The 13,776-nt window shown below is 43.3% G+C and overlaps 1 protein-coding gene across 2 annotated transcripts in view; it reads right to left on the bottom strand.

Moving 5' to 3' along the window:
* CLPX (caseinolytic mitochondrial matrix peptidase chaperone subunit X) overlaps positions 1-13,776 on the bottom strand; it is a 417,306-nt gene that overhangs the window by 202,024 nt on the left and 201,506 nt on the right. Inside the window, exon 6 of one of the 2 annotated variants that reach the window (XM_069625087.1) lies at positions 7,443-7,484. The exons of the other annotated variant lie outside the window; for it this stretch is intronic. Coding sequence (XP_069481188.1) covers positions 7,443-7,484 — 42 coding nt within the window. The remainder of the gene's footprint in view (positions 1-7,442; positions 7,485-13,776) is intronic. 2 annotated transcript variants of the gene reach the window in all.

Genomic DNA, 13,776 nt, shown 5'->3' with positions numbered 1-13,776 from the left:
AGATGTGGATACCAAGGTTGTCTTGCCCACATAGGAGCAACTAGGATGAGCATCATCTGTTCCTTGTTGATCTTGTTCACCACCTTCTTCATGAGAGGTGTTTTGGGGAGGGGGGGGGCGTAAGATTTTCCTGTACCAGTTCATCCATAGGGCGTTCCCCTTGGAGTCTGGCTGGGGACTCTGGACGCGACGCAGCCATTGACTGTTTTCGCTTGTAGCGAACAAGTCTATTGTGGGGTAACCCCATTCAGAGAAGAGGTATTCTATGACCCCTGCGTGTAGTCGCCATTCATGTTCTTCTGGTAGGGGATCTCTGCTCAGTGAGTCTGCCAGAGTTAAAGTTCCCCTGGAACATGCTGTGACGACAGAAATATCTTCAGTTTGAGTGCCCATCTCCAAATGTGTTGCATAAGCCTTGACACATTTGGAGAACGTGTGCCCCTCCTCCCCCGTTTGTGGATATAAAGCAATTCTGTAGTGCGGTCTGTCAGGACTTGCACAGATTGGTTCGCTAGGTGAAACTCTAGTGTATGAAGGGCTTTGAATACTGGCAGTAGTTCCAGCAGATTGATGTGGTACTGAGCAGCCACCCGAGACCACAGACCCTGAGCCGTGTGGTGAAGGTAATGAGCCCCCCACCCGGCGAGTGAGCCATCTGTCGTGACAATCGCCTGTACTTCTGGATCGTGTAAGAGTTTCTGCTTCATCAGATTTTCCCTTGTCCACGAGCGAAGATTTTGTACTAGTGTTGGCGAAACGACCACTAGATCGTCCCACTGACCACTTGCCTGAGACCACTGTTTCGCCAACCACTCATGCATAGGTCGTATGCGCAGGCGCACGTGTGGCACTAGGTAAATGCAAGATGCCATCATGCCTAGCAGATGCAAAGCTTTGTGCACCTTATCTGGCGGCCGGCCCGATAATGTAATTAAGTAACATCCACCGACAGAAAGACCAAACCATCTTCTGTGTTTAAGACAGCTCCCAGGAACTGTTTCGTTGTGCTTGGCAGTAGGTATGATTTCTTTCTCGATATAGAAGCCCAATTGAAAGAGAAAGTTCATAGTTGTTTGAATGTTTTGTTTGCAAATTAAAGGAGACTCCCCTGTAATCAGCCAGTCGCCCAGGTATGGGTACAGTGGGATGGCCTCCCTGCGCAGGTGTGCTGCCACCACCGCCACTACCTTCTTGAATACCCTTGGTGCAGAAGCTATTCCGAAAGGCAGCACTTTGAATTGGTAGTGCTGGGTCGCTATCTTGAAACGCAAGAATCTTCTGTGCGCTGGGAACATTGAAATATGAAAATAAGCATCTTTCATATCGAGTGTTGCCATGTAATCCCCTTTTTTAGTAGAGGGGATTACCTCTTGTAGCGTAGTCATGCAGACATTCTCTGGCTTGGCATTTGTTTACAGGGTGCAAATCGAATACTAGGTGCATTGTTAGATCTTTCTTTGGCACAAGGAAGTTAGTTGAATAAATACCCTTGTTTACCTGTTTGGCTGGGACGATTTCAATGGCGTTCTATTTCCTCGAGCAGAATGCGTTGGTCTTCTTTGGAGTATGTTTTCTTGCGTGGTGTGGCGATTCCGGGGTTGCCTGAGAAACTCTATACAATATGCACCCGCTATGGTGGACAGCACCCATCTGTCTGAGATGATTCCCTCCCATGCTTGGGTGAAGTTGTAAATGCATCCTCCTACTGGAGAGGCATGGGAGGGCACCTGAAGCGGGATGTCACGGCTTCTGAGACGGGGTACCACCTCTGGAGGAGGAACTCCTTCCCCGACCGCGTGATCTGCGCGATCCTCTCTGGTAACTTTGAGAGGCTTGGCTCCGATTGTTCCCCCAGGCCGTACTCTGATCTTGGTTATAGGAACCCCTCTGGGCAAATTGTCCTTGTGTGTGATGAAAATTGCCGTTTCCCCTCTGGCCAGGCGGTTTATTAGTCAATTGGCCCCATGATTTCAATGTATCATACTCCTCCTTGGCTGTCTTCAAGGCGTCCTCAACGGCCTTGCCAAGGAATATATTGGGCTCGACGGGCATGTTAATGAGTGTAGTCTGTTTCTGGCTTAAAGCCGGATTGGCGTAACCAAGCGCGACACTTAATGTTACCCGCCGCTATGATTCTTCTGCCATTTTCCGCGGCGTCAAGGCCGCTGTTTAGCAGGCAGCTTGACACTGCTTTCCCTTCTGCAGCCACCAGTGAGAACTGAGTCTTGAGGAGTTCTGGGGCAGACGAGAGTAACACTGAGACTTTGTCCCATTTATGGCAATTTTAACTAGCTGATAAGGTCGAGTTATTAGCAATTCTGGTCTGGAATGCAGCAGAAGAGGCCACCTTCCTGCCCATTGTGTAAAGCCTCTTGCTTTCCTTGTCTGGGGAAGACTAGGGGGTGGCTAGGGGAGTACCTGCTCTCTTTCTTGTTGTAGAAACTAGCCAGTCAGGCTTTAGTTGACCCCTAATGTACAGCGGGCCTGATGGTACAGGTCTGAAAAGCTTAATGCGTGGGTTAACAGCCCATGTCTGATTAGGTGTCTTCAGCAAGGGTTGTACCTTCCGCTGGATAGGCTTTAGTAGTGGAATAAACTGAGTCACAGCTTATCTCCAAGATTTCGCCAACAAAATCCTTGTTCTGTGGATCTTGGTAGATATTTGAAAATGTTAACCTGCTGATAAGTACCTCGTTCAGGAGAGGTTGATTATCAATGGGTGAATCTGCAATAGGGGGATCTTGATTAACTGGTAAATCTATGATGTACATGTCTGTATCAGGGTCACCCTCATCCTCCTCTATCCCTATAATAAGGGTCTCCGGCTTCTTGGTCAGACGTCTTTATAATCAGTATCTGGGTCATATAGTTCAATTATAGTTGGATCTTGCGCTGGTTCACCGGGGCGGGACCTTTTAGCAGGGGATTTGACAGGGTTCTGCGACCCAGAAGCCGATGTGGGAGGGGTGGAGTGAAAACTTGTGAAGTAGCTAGGGTTTTTCTCATAACATTTTTCCATGAAAGACATTCTTCTCATGGCCCCATCTATATCTTCAGCTGACCATTGGGCAGAAGTAGGAATTACCATAGATTGGGGTGAGAGATCTATATCTTCTGGAGTGGGTGGGATTATTTTAGAAGGTGTAGCCTTTTTCTTTAAGGCTGAAGACAGGGAATCCTGGTGACTTGAGGTTCCTTACTCTTATGAGGGGACCTATCCTTCTGTGTCTTATCCCTATGAGGGGTCTTACAGGAGCTCTTCTTAAGACTCCCTCGACTTAACAAGGCTTTCAGTACATGCTTTTTAACTGAACAAATCCGGCCTGCATTTTTTTTTTTTTACCGCAATCAACGAGGAACATCGAATCTTGGCTACGGTTAGCTCCGAAGTCTCGTCAGCCGACTCACGATCTTCGGGAATATTTTTATCCGCAATGTCTGTTCTGTCTTTCGACAGTCGGGATCTGTCATGTGGCGATCTGGAATGCCCAGAGGACAGCGATCAACGGACCTCTCCCTAGACATTGCGCAATGCCGTTTGCTCGAGACATGTGTCGAGTCTCGGCGGTGGGTTGTGTTTGGTTGGGGGGTTAGTGAGAGCGCTTTCGCCGCTGGGTGTTGTCCCCGTAACATGGCCGCCGGTCTGTCTGTTGGGGTCCTGGGCTTGGGAAACCGGAGTAACCCCGTCGCCTTTGCAGTCTGATACTGCAGTGTTACTGCCGTCGCTGAATGCACCTTCAACCTTCATGGCCTCGAGTTGCCTAGCGTGATGGGCCCAGCGTTTAGTTAAGCAGTCCTTCAATATCTTGCGTTTCAAGAGCCTACACGCTCGACGGGAAACCTCGACGTGGTCCCAAGGGAGGCACAATTTAAGGCGTTTGTCAACCCATAGGAACTTTCTGTTGCACTTGGGACACAATTTAAAGGGGGTCCTTTCCATAACAAAATGACACAGCAGTTAGGCAACTGTAGTGCACGAATTTGGGTATATACATTCTAGTATGACCTCCCTGCCTACTGAGTGGGCCGAAGCCCAGAGCGGCCTTCCAAGGCCGGAATGGATCCGTTGACGGGAGTTTTCAACCGTCGTATCTCTTCTCCACCGCTGTTGGATGGTCTCCATAGCTGGTGGATATAAGGGGTTATATAGGATAGTAAGAGAAACTATCGTTAACTGTATTATAATAAATGGAGATAAGTCGAAAGGGAACTCCGCGAAACATGTCAGTCTCGGATGGCAAAAAAAAAAAAAAGCATCTGAGGAACCTCGACGCGTGGGGGACCATGGGTACAGTGGACGTCACACTAGGGATAATATTACTGGTCCGCCCCGTCAACATCAGTTTTTTCTAGTTTGGAAAACAACCACTGTAATACTCTGCAGCTTCCACTAGATGTCGGCCTATGTACAGCATGTGATCTAAGCAGATTCTACAAGCCTCAGATAGAAATATATATATACTAAAAAGTTGGCTATATTTCTGTCAAGCCCCAGATCAAAACATTAAAGACAAAATCTGCACCTTCACTAGGTGAATGGATAGAAAGTTGTTGAAGGGTGCTAAACCAAATTGGGAAATTTAGATTGCAAAAAACAAAACAAAAATGAAGAATCATTAAAACAATCTATTCTATATGGTAAACCTTTCTGGATGCAAGGCATCACACACCAGAACAATGCTCTCGGAAAGCAGTTCATATTACACTTAACTTACTAATAAGGCACTGAAGAACCCAATTTCTGATCTGGTATGCTGCGATAGACAGACATATAGTTAATTATGTTGATTAACACTCTGACCAAAGGGATGGTGGCAGGCCCAGGAGATGTACATTAGTGAAAGTGTGTATTATGATTTGTACATTTTCATCATTTTTATAAGCAACTGACGTAACTTTCTGTGCACACATTGTCAAACAAGGAAAAGGGAATGAACAAATTACAAAGTACGCCACAAAAACGTGTTCTGGTTTGTTAAGGTTGTTGACAATTGTGTCTGTACTGCAAATGCTCAAATGGTGGTTAGTCAAGCCAGTCCATATTCGAGAAGTGGTAAAACACATGATATCCACCATGTTTGCAAAGAGAAGAATTTTAAAATGATTTGGTAATTTCGTCAAACACAAACTTTTGCCTAGTTAACAAAATTCTGCCAAATGCTGGCAAGTCCAATAGCAGTTAAGTTTCAACGTACACCATGTCTACAAATGAGCGCATTGTTGGTGTGGGCACCACCCTTTTTTCATAAACCTTTATCATTTAGTCGTGGCTCAAAACAATTATTTGGTGCACACCAGTATCAACATTGGAACTGTCGAATGAATGTGGAAAAGATGTTCAAGAAGACACCTTCCATTTACTGTGTTGAACTTCTTAAAAACGAAATCTGTGCACAGTCTGCCAAACAGTGCATTGTTTGAACACAAGCTCATTTGTTCATGTTGGCCTGCTTTATTGGCGCATAAGCATATTCTTAAATCTTTGCATCGATTATATAAACATTCTGGGGACAGAGTTCCCCAATGAAGGATTGCTTTGATCAGAAAAGCATTGGACAGAGTCTTTGATTTCGTTTTTAAAAGTCAATGTTCTAATATTTAATGTGCATAAAAACTGAAAGTGTGCCTCAATCGTTATTTTACATAAAGATGATTATAACCAAATGTTTTGCAGTGCTATTCAACCAGTAGAAGGCATAAGAAAACAATTCTGGCAAGTGCCTAAAAACTAATCCCACCAGTCTAAACTGGGTTACCCATTTAAGGTCTTGCTTAATTAATACCTGCATCTAAAGAAACTATTTAGAAAATGACAAAACCAAACCAAATAAAACAAACAAAAACACAGCACCACCAGGGAACACAGTTTGGCATTTTTATGTAATAGGTATGTGTAAGGAAGGTCTAATTAGTTTTATTACAAGCCAAGTATAAAAGTATAAAAGGGATATCCACAGAAAATGAAATGTTCATTTAACAGTATCCCACAATAGTTTGTGTGTGTGAAAACTAATAAGAACCAACGCTTGCAGTATGATAGTGGATCTCTAGGGTTCTGCTGGTTTTTGGATAATTGCCATAAAACTAAGCTTGATTTGAGATTGTAAGCACATTACATGAATTGCATGACCTATTTTCTTCAGCAGTTTTTTTTTTTTTTTTAAGATAGTACTCCTTCCCCATCAAGCAATTTAACAGTAGATGTCACTACCACCAAAATAAACAGAGCTCATTTTATTGTCTTTGGCGATTGAAAAGCTGAGTTGACCGTACAGGGAGTGTGATCTGCCCTACAAATTACTCACGGTTCTTTGCAAAGAGCCAACTAGCTACCCGAGAAGCTTCATAAACAAAGTTGATGACCATACAAAACCTAGATCACACACGTGGTGCCACAAGGAAATTCCTTTGTCATATAGAAAGCACAAACGTCCTCTCCATTAATTGCCACCAAAACCATAAGAGATTACACAATCCACCTAAAATGTATCCTCTTAAAACCAATAATGTGAAAGGGATCGCTTGAAGGTGCTGATGATTTATGGGCTTTTAAAGGTTTTGTACCAAAAACGTCACAAGCAAACTCGTTTGCAAAGATTATGAGATCGGAACTAGGCTTTAGCAAATCGGCTCGTGTATTTTACAATGGGTAAAAAAATACAATAATGGTTCCCTCATTCACAAGACCTCAATTTCACTGAACTATGTAAATAGTAGCTCTCATCCAAAGTGGGAAAGATCACTGACTTAAACCCTCTGGGGGGTTGGGGGGGTGGGGAGTAAATTTGCGGATCAGCGCGGGGTAATGCATTAATTTTTGTTACAAATTAATGAAAAGGAACAAGAGGGTGGTTCAACATTGGACCTGCCCAAGAGTTTCAGGCAATATAAACATTTGTGTGTTTTGAAAGAAATAGGTAGAAGAAATAGGTTCTTGGCAGACAACACTTGAGGTAATAGCATTTTCAAAAGATGCACCGTTTGAATAGAGCGGAGAAATACGAACACCAAGCTTTAGAATGGATTGTTGTAATAAGATATGGTCATGAAAGCCCAGAGGAGAAGTTATAACTCAAAACATGTAGACCGTCAACAGCAAGATGAGCCTATCATTTTACTAGGCATTAAAGAGTGAGTATGTTAATGTATTTCAAGTACAACCTCGAAAGCAGTTGTGAGAACAAGTGTATTGCAAAGCTAAAACCCTAACTGCAAAAAAATGCTACACTACAAAGAATGTTATTAGGGATCAATGAGACTCAGACAGCTTGAAACTTAATGGAGAAACAATAATCATCAGACATCAGTTTTTTTCATCCGTCTACGACCTTTCAATACAAGCTCTATTGCATTACATCAACTTTGACTTATAAAAATTACAAAGAACACACATGCCTACTAGGAACAAACGGGCAGAAAGGGCATGAGGAGAGACAACTTACTTGAAAATCTGTACTCATCCTCCCGTCTTCTGATTTCTAACTCTACAAAGAGAGGATGGAAACAGGCATATGAACAGATATTGCTTTGAAAGTTAAGTACCCAACCTATGCCCTTTCAAGGAATAAAGATAAAATCAAGGTGTCAATTTAGTGCCTGCGTCTACAAGATTAAATGCTTTTTTCATGGCCGATTACTCGGTCTCACAGCTTAACACGTTTGCTTGTTTTTGCTTTTATTTTGGTGCAGGCAATATGTTTAAGGTTGTAAACCCTGATATCACATTCGCAAACCCCCTTGAGTAGTTGAGCAAAGTAAGTTCATAAGCATAGCTAAAGTCTGCCCTCACATTATCCACAGATCAACTGCAGCACTTTAGCAGCCGCCTTAAATAGTCAAAGTATCAGAGAGGCCTCATGGCACATACGGAATACTGGGCTATCCAGCATAGCCACTTCACCACTTGATATTAAACAATTCAACCGAAATCTTAATGGACCTGAAGTTTTACTTTTGCATTTAATGCCATTTCTCCCCTTGGTGTGCTGAAGTTAAATTGTTGTTGCAGCAACTTGTGCGTATGGGTTTTTATGTACACTCACTACCCCGAGAAAACAATTATTTAGTACTAGGGTTATATCCTGCCAACTACAACCCACTCTACAATTCTAGGAGCACTTTAGCCGAACAATTTCTCTTGCAGGGACTATATGTGTTTGTACATTTATTAGAGAATATCTGCATTCCAACGGAAAAACTATTTTCCAGGCTCCAAAAGATGTAAAATATTAAACCGTTAATGACCAAGTCCAGTAAATCCAGTATTTTTGTAAGAAATTGGAGGCAGTGTTCGACCATTCTGAGTGTGTACACCCCACCGTGACCCATTTTTCATGAAAACGTACAACTCTTCTGCAGGAACAATGTATTAATAATTTGCATGTATATAGCGCTACGAACCCTCAGGCATCTGAGCGATGCTCATTATTACCCACGTTGTGTGCTGTTCATAAGTCAAGAGTGTTTTCAACCTGCAAAAAGGACTGGTCATGCGAGCAGATCTGCAGTTAAAAAGGATTACGAACATTGTAACATTGAGGTACCTTGATATCCAAAGCAAATCGCTGTCACGTATTATTAAATGTAATTACCAAATCAAGTGTCCAGTCATTTTAAAGTGAGTTGAATAAGCTTAAAGATCATAAACATTTCCGATTTGTAAAATAGCAGTTAAAGAAAATCTATGCATGTGGTAGATTCAGACCACAGCTTAACAGCTAGCTTCAAGCTGGTGATGGGCAATTCGATGGACGAGACCTTACACTCTGCGTTGCAGATGGCCTTAAGCAATGCCAACATACTGATTTATTGGAGGCCTGTCTGCAAAAGCAGCGCACTAAGCCGGCAATGATTTGCCTCTCCCAAGTAGTCCTGAGCAAATGGCCCGTCGATACAGGAGATTGGGCCTCTAGAGAACCACCCAAGGGGAAGACCAGACGTCCAGAAGAAATCTGTCTCTTAACATCTTACTCTCCCGGCCGCCAACATGCTATGCAAGACCACACTACAGGAGGCCAAGTCTGCATTTGCGAGGGTGAAAGTTAAATGGACAGTGGTCAGCCCCTGACCTCTCAGCCAGACGGACTAAACTAAGGGGTCATCCCACTCCACTTGGAGCAGAGACCGCATGAAGCAGACAAGGACACAGACTGATGGTGCAGGTCTGTATACACAGCATCAAGACCACAAATGGAGGCAACGATCTACCGGCCATGCTCTGCTTGGTTCTTCAGCCCTGTACAGGTCTTACCCAGAGAGCATGCACCATCCAAAGTCTCCCAAATGGCTACCATCCCAAATCCTGGGCTACATGAGCAACACATGTTCAAGGCCCTCAACAGAAGGTCCATGGCAAATAGAGGACTGCATACTCTATGGCTCCCTTGGAAGGGATTTTCACAGCTACCCAGGAAAATGATTAACAGATCTTAACATGATGCCAAAAGAATTGCCCAGTGATCGAAGTCCTGCCAAGATAAACTCTTGGACTTATAGTGCCCTCTAGCCATGGTTCTAATAGTGGCCTGGAAACTGGTGATCTGGTGGCTCTGGTCATCCTGGCCTGCAGGCCACAGGAACCTGGAAGCTTACTTAGCAACAACACTTGTACCATTTCAGCTGAACAGCGAAGATGCGTGAATATAAATATTATAAACTAGAAAATCAAGGTTGCAATGGAGGATTTGGTAGTGGGTGTGCCAGTCAGAGGCACTAAAGGTAACGGACAACCTGAGGTTTTAATTCGACCCTTTGGGATTTCAAGGGTCCTTTGCACACTCCCATTATGCAGAACTTGCTCCCCCCACCCTAAGATGAGCTCAGGTAAATCACTTTCGAAAAGAGTCTGAGAAGAAAGGCCAATGTTGGTTGAATACAATCTGATCTCTGTGAAAGACAGTACAATATATCATAGCAGAAAGAGCCAGCAACCTTCTCACTCGCTAGGCTGTCATTGTCGCAACCAGGAAGCACGTTTCTATGTAATCGGGCGCGGATCAGAAATCAGTAGGGCCAGAGACCAGCCATCTGGGCACCACGACATGAAGTTAGATAAGACCCCCACCTATTGCTCATTGCGGGGAGGGGGATGAATACCGACAGGGACTCTTAAGGTTATCCAATTATCTTTAGCTTGTTCAACCCGTCAAACCAAATGGTCCAGAAAGAACACGATTGAGCATAAACAGCTTTGGGGTCACATATGCCAAAGGGGATCTACGCATAAACTTACCAGGGCTGTGGAGATCTTACAACAGTGAGGGGACAAGCAGAATATGCTGGTCTTCAATGAAATGTGCTATATGCCACTGGCGACCCCAGACCACGAAGCAGTTGGGACATCAAATAGCAGCAGGAAAGGGCAATGCAGACCCAAATTGACAACAGAGCACAAGAATGCAGGACTTCTGTCGGATGCCAAGATGGAACCCAGAACTTTTAAATCCATGGTATCAGGAAGTGGGATATGCAGATCCAAAGATGACCGAACCAGTATCAAGAGAGAACAGTGAATCAAACCAAGGGGGTTGCCTGTTAAAGGCTTAAAAGAGGTGATGCACGACAGCTGTTGCACTGCAGTCTAAGTGCACAATAGGTAACGATGGATTATAAACTAATCAATTCAAATTAGTTATTGGGTGCAGGGGAGATAGCGCAACCCCGACACATGGAAATAACATGAAACCAATAAGCATCCAAAGGTCTCGTTTACTCCCGTCCCATGCACACTGCGTTTTGGGATCCAGGCTGCCTTTATGAGGTGCAGTTCAAGTTCAATAATTAACATAATAGTATTTCAATGGGGTACATCATAATGTTCTCAAGGCAAATTATAACTTTCTTGTTATACACACAGTCAATAATAAAGGTTTATTTTAATGAAGCTGTAACTCAAGATGGCAAATGATTGCAAGTTATGACTATGTGTCCTTAAGTCCTTTGGTTAATAGAGCACCAATGTGAAAAAGATTTATATAGTGGTGCTAGTAATTCGACTATTTTTGCAACAGGAACATTGGAACAGATTGTCATGCATAGCCTACCCTAATCACTCATAGACCGAAAGTTAGCACGAATACTGGCGTCCAGTGAAAATAAAGAGAATGTCTATACGCCATTGTAAAGATCGCACCAGAGTTTATACACCCAAAGTAATGTGTGCGACTAAGCTTGCTTTCATACCTGTTAATCCAAGAAAAGCTCACAGCAGGCCAGTCCATGAAGATTAAGAAAGCCAACTTGGGCGACGGCAGGGTTTTTAGGGGTTACCACAGTAACCAAATGCCTTGTACTAAAAAATGATTCCATGTACCAGCAAATTTCTTGATCTAAAGATGGCACGAACATAACTGTCCACTGAAAAAAGGAAAAATGTCTCTTTGTAATGGCAGATGTCGATACTAGGCTAGTAAGTAAAGGTAATGCATTTGACCAGCGTCGCTTTTTCAACTGCTTTCCATGAAAGGCACACAGTGAGCCGGTCCATGTTGATTAATGAAAGACTCTGGTGTATGTGGCAAGGGTGTATGTGGTTACTAAGGTAAACTAACAAGGTACACATAAAGGGCTTTTGCGCAGTTCACCAATGGGGAATGATGTCGGGTGTGGCTAATGTCCCCTAAGCGTTAGCTCAGTGTAATAAGTGTGTAATGATGAGGCCATAATCTTATACCAAGAAAAAAGGTTGAAGATTTGACTAGAACGTATCAACTTGTGGTAAGCGGATTGGCGCAGATTAAAATTATATCAATAATGTAAAATGACCACCGATAGTCGCCATAGTACGGTATTGAAAAGCCAGTGAAAACCTACACAGTTCATGGGAAACGCCGTCACACGGATAAACATAACCCCATTGGAAAACCTGTGTAGCATAGCTCACCGTCTGTTAAGTGAGAAAATAAAGTGAAAATCACTGCAGAAGATACAAAGTTAAAAATAGTAACAAAGGTGTGCAGAAAATGAGAAGGAAAGATGGGTTAAGAAAAAGGTCAGGAAATTGAAAAAAAGAGAAGATGCACATTAAACCAACATACCAAGAGGTGCAATGATGTTCATACCAATGGACTTCTCCAAGTACAGGGGCGTCCTTCACATGGTTTGACAATGTAGTGTAAACAAAAGTGGCTCTTGCGGAAAATCGGGATTGCTGCACCTATTGTCTAAAGATTACACTATAGTTCAATTGTATTCCGAATATTAATATTTACTATTGACAAAGCAAATATTCACAACAAACTGAGTGGATAAAGAGATATATGTATACTGCTGCAGAGTCCAATGGACTCCAGATTCTTCAACAGTGGTATATTAGACTAACCGGCTAGGGTACAGTAACTTGGAGGCTATACAAGAAGGGCAAAGTCAATGTAGGTATTGTAGGTAGTATATACATAACAAAGACATTTTGTGGAAAATCAGCAATTTTGAAGGAGCTGTCGAAAGGTATTATACATTTAGGCATTCATCTTCTACACAGCTGTACAGAACAACGAATGCTCCCAATTATTTAACAAAAGCACATGGAAGTAACTCTGTATACAATGATCTATGTACTTTACAGTTAAGTCAGATACAGTCAATGTAATTCTCTGTCAAGCCAGGAGGCGAGCATTATGCTTTTCTTTCTTTATTCCTGCTGTCACAGTTATTTCAAATTTAAACATTTTAACTTTTCACAAACTTCACAGCACGTTTTTGTTTGTCCTTGAGCCACAAAAAGGGGAGGGGTGTAGTTCTCCCAACTTAAAATGTTTCCAAAGAACTACAAAACCCCATAATTTTGTTTTATATTAGTCCTATCCTGCTATCTCTGTCCAATCAGGCTCTGGCCATAGCAATATGTATTCCTCCTTGAAAGCGCAACTCCTCTTTCTTTGTTGCTGCTTTCAGATAAGTGCCTCACTCAGTCATTATAGTGTGTATGCTCCGATAATTCTGTGGTGTTAACTAACAAGTACAGTAATAAATGCGTTGAGCAATAAAGTTGATCGCGTGAGCGTAACGCTTACAGTTAGAAATAGAAGATACCAGTTAATCTTCACATCAGAAGTCTGGGCCGGAGCCACAGGCTTTTGGCAGCCGGCCCTGCCCCCTCTATAGTAATTACGCATTACCTCACGAGCGCTCGGCGGGCTTAGGACCCCGTGGGAACTTGCTAGAGGGAAGGTATTTCCCAGCATTCACCGCGCCTACTACAACAAATTCCTCAGAAAGCGAATTACACGGCGCAGCACAAACTTTACTTTAAAAAAAATTATATTAAGAGAATTAAAACGCTTGCTACGCAATATAGACACTCAGTGGGTATCTGACAAAAGAGTTCCCTCCAGCAGCTCGTGTGAGCTGACAGTAATAAAATGGTGCAACATAAAGAACCCAGAGTGTCCCAAAGCACCTCCCCAGAATGGAGCTCGGAAGAATGGGGAAGTAATAAAATGGTGCAACATAAAGAACCCAGAGTGTCCCAAAGCACCTCCCCAGAATGGAGCTCGGAAGAATGGGGAGAGCAGCCTGCAGGGGAGAAAGAGGACCTCTGCCTCAACTTTAAGAGGGTTTTGGAGGACTCTCTATCCCAAGCATTGGCAGAGGGGATGATGCCCCTAGCTCAAAGACTGGACCACCTGGAGACCATGCTAAATAAGCAAAAGGCGGAGAAAGAAAAGTCCAGGAAAAGAAGGGCGCCGAGCCCAAGGGAGGGAACATCAGCAGGACACCCCGAAACAGGGGTTGGACAGTGCTGTAAGAAGGCTCGGACGGAGACTGCCTCTTTGACGC

This window comes from Ambystoma mexicanum, chromosome 11 (assembly GCF_040938575.1).
Source record: "Ambystoma mexicanum isolate Mex_15411 chromosome 11, UKY_AmexF1_1, whole genome shotgun sequence".
Taxonomy (NCBI): Eukaryota; Metazoa; Chordata; class Amphibia; order Caudata; family Ambystomatidae; genus Ambystoma; species Ambystoma mexicanum.
This window is presented reverse-complemented; position numbering and strand designations above follow the sequence as displayed.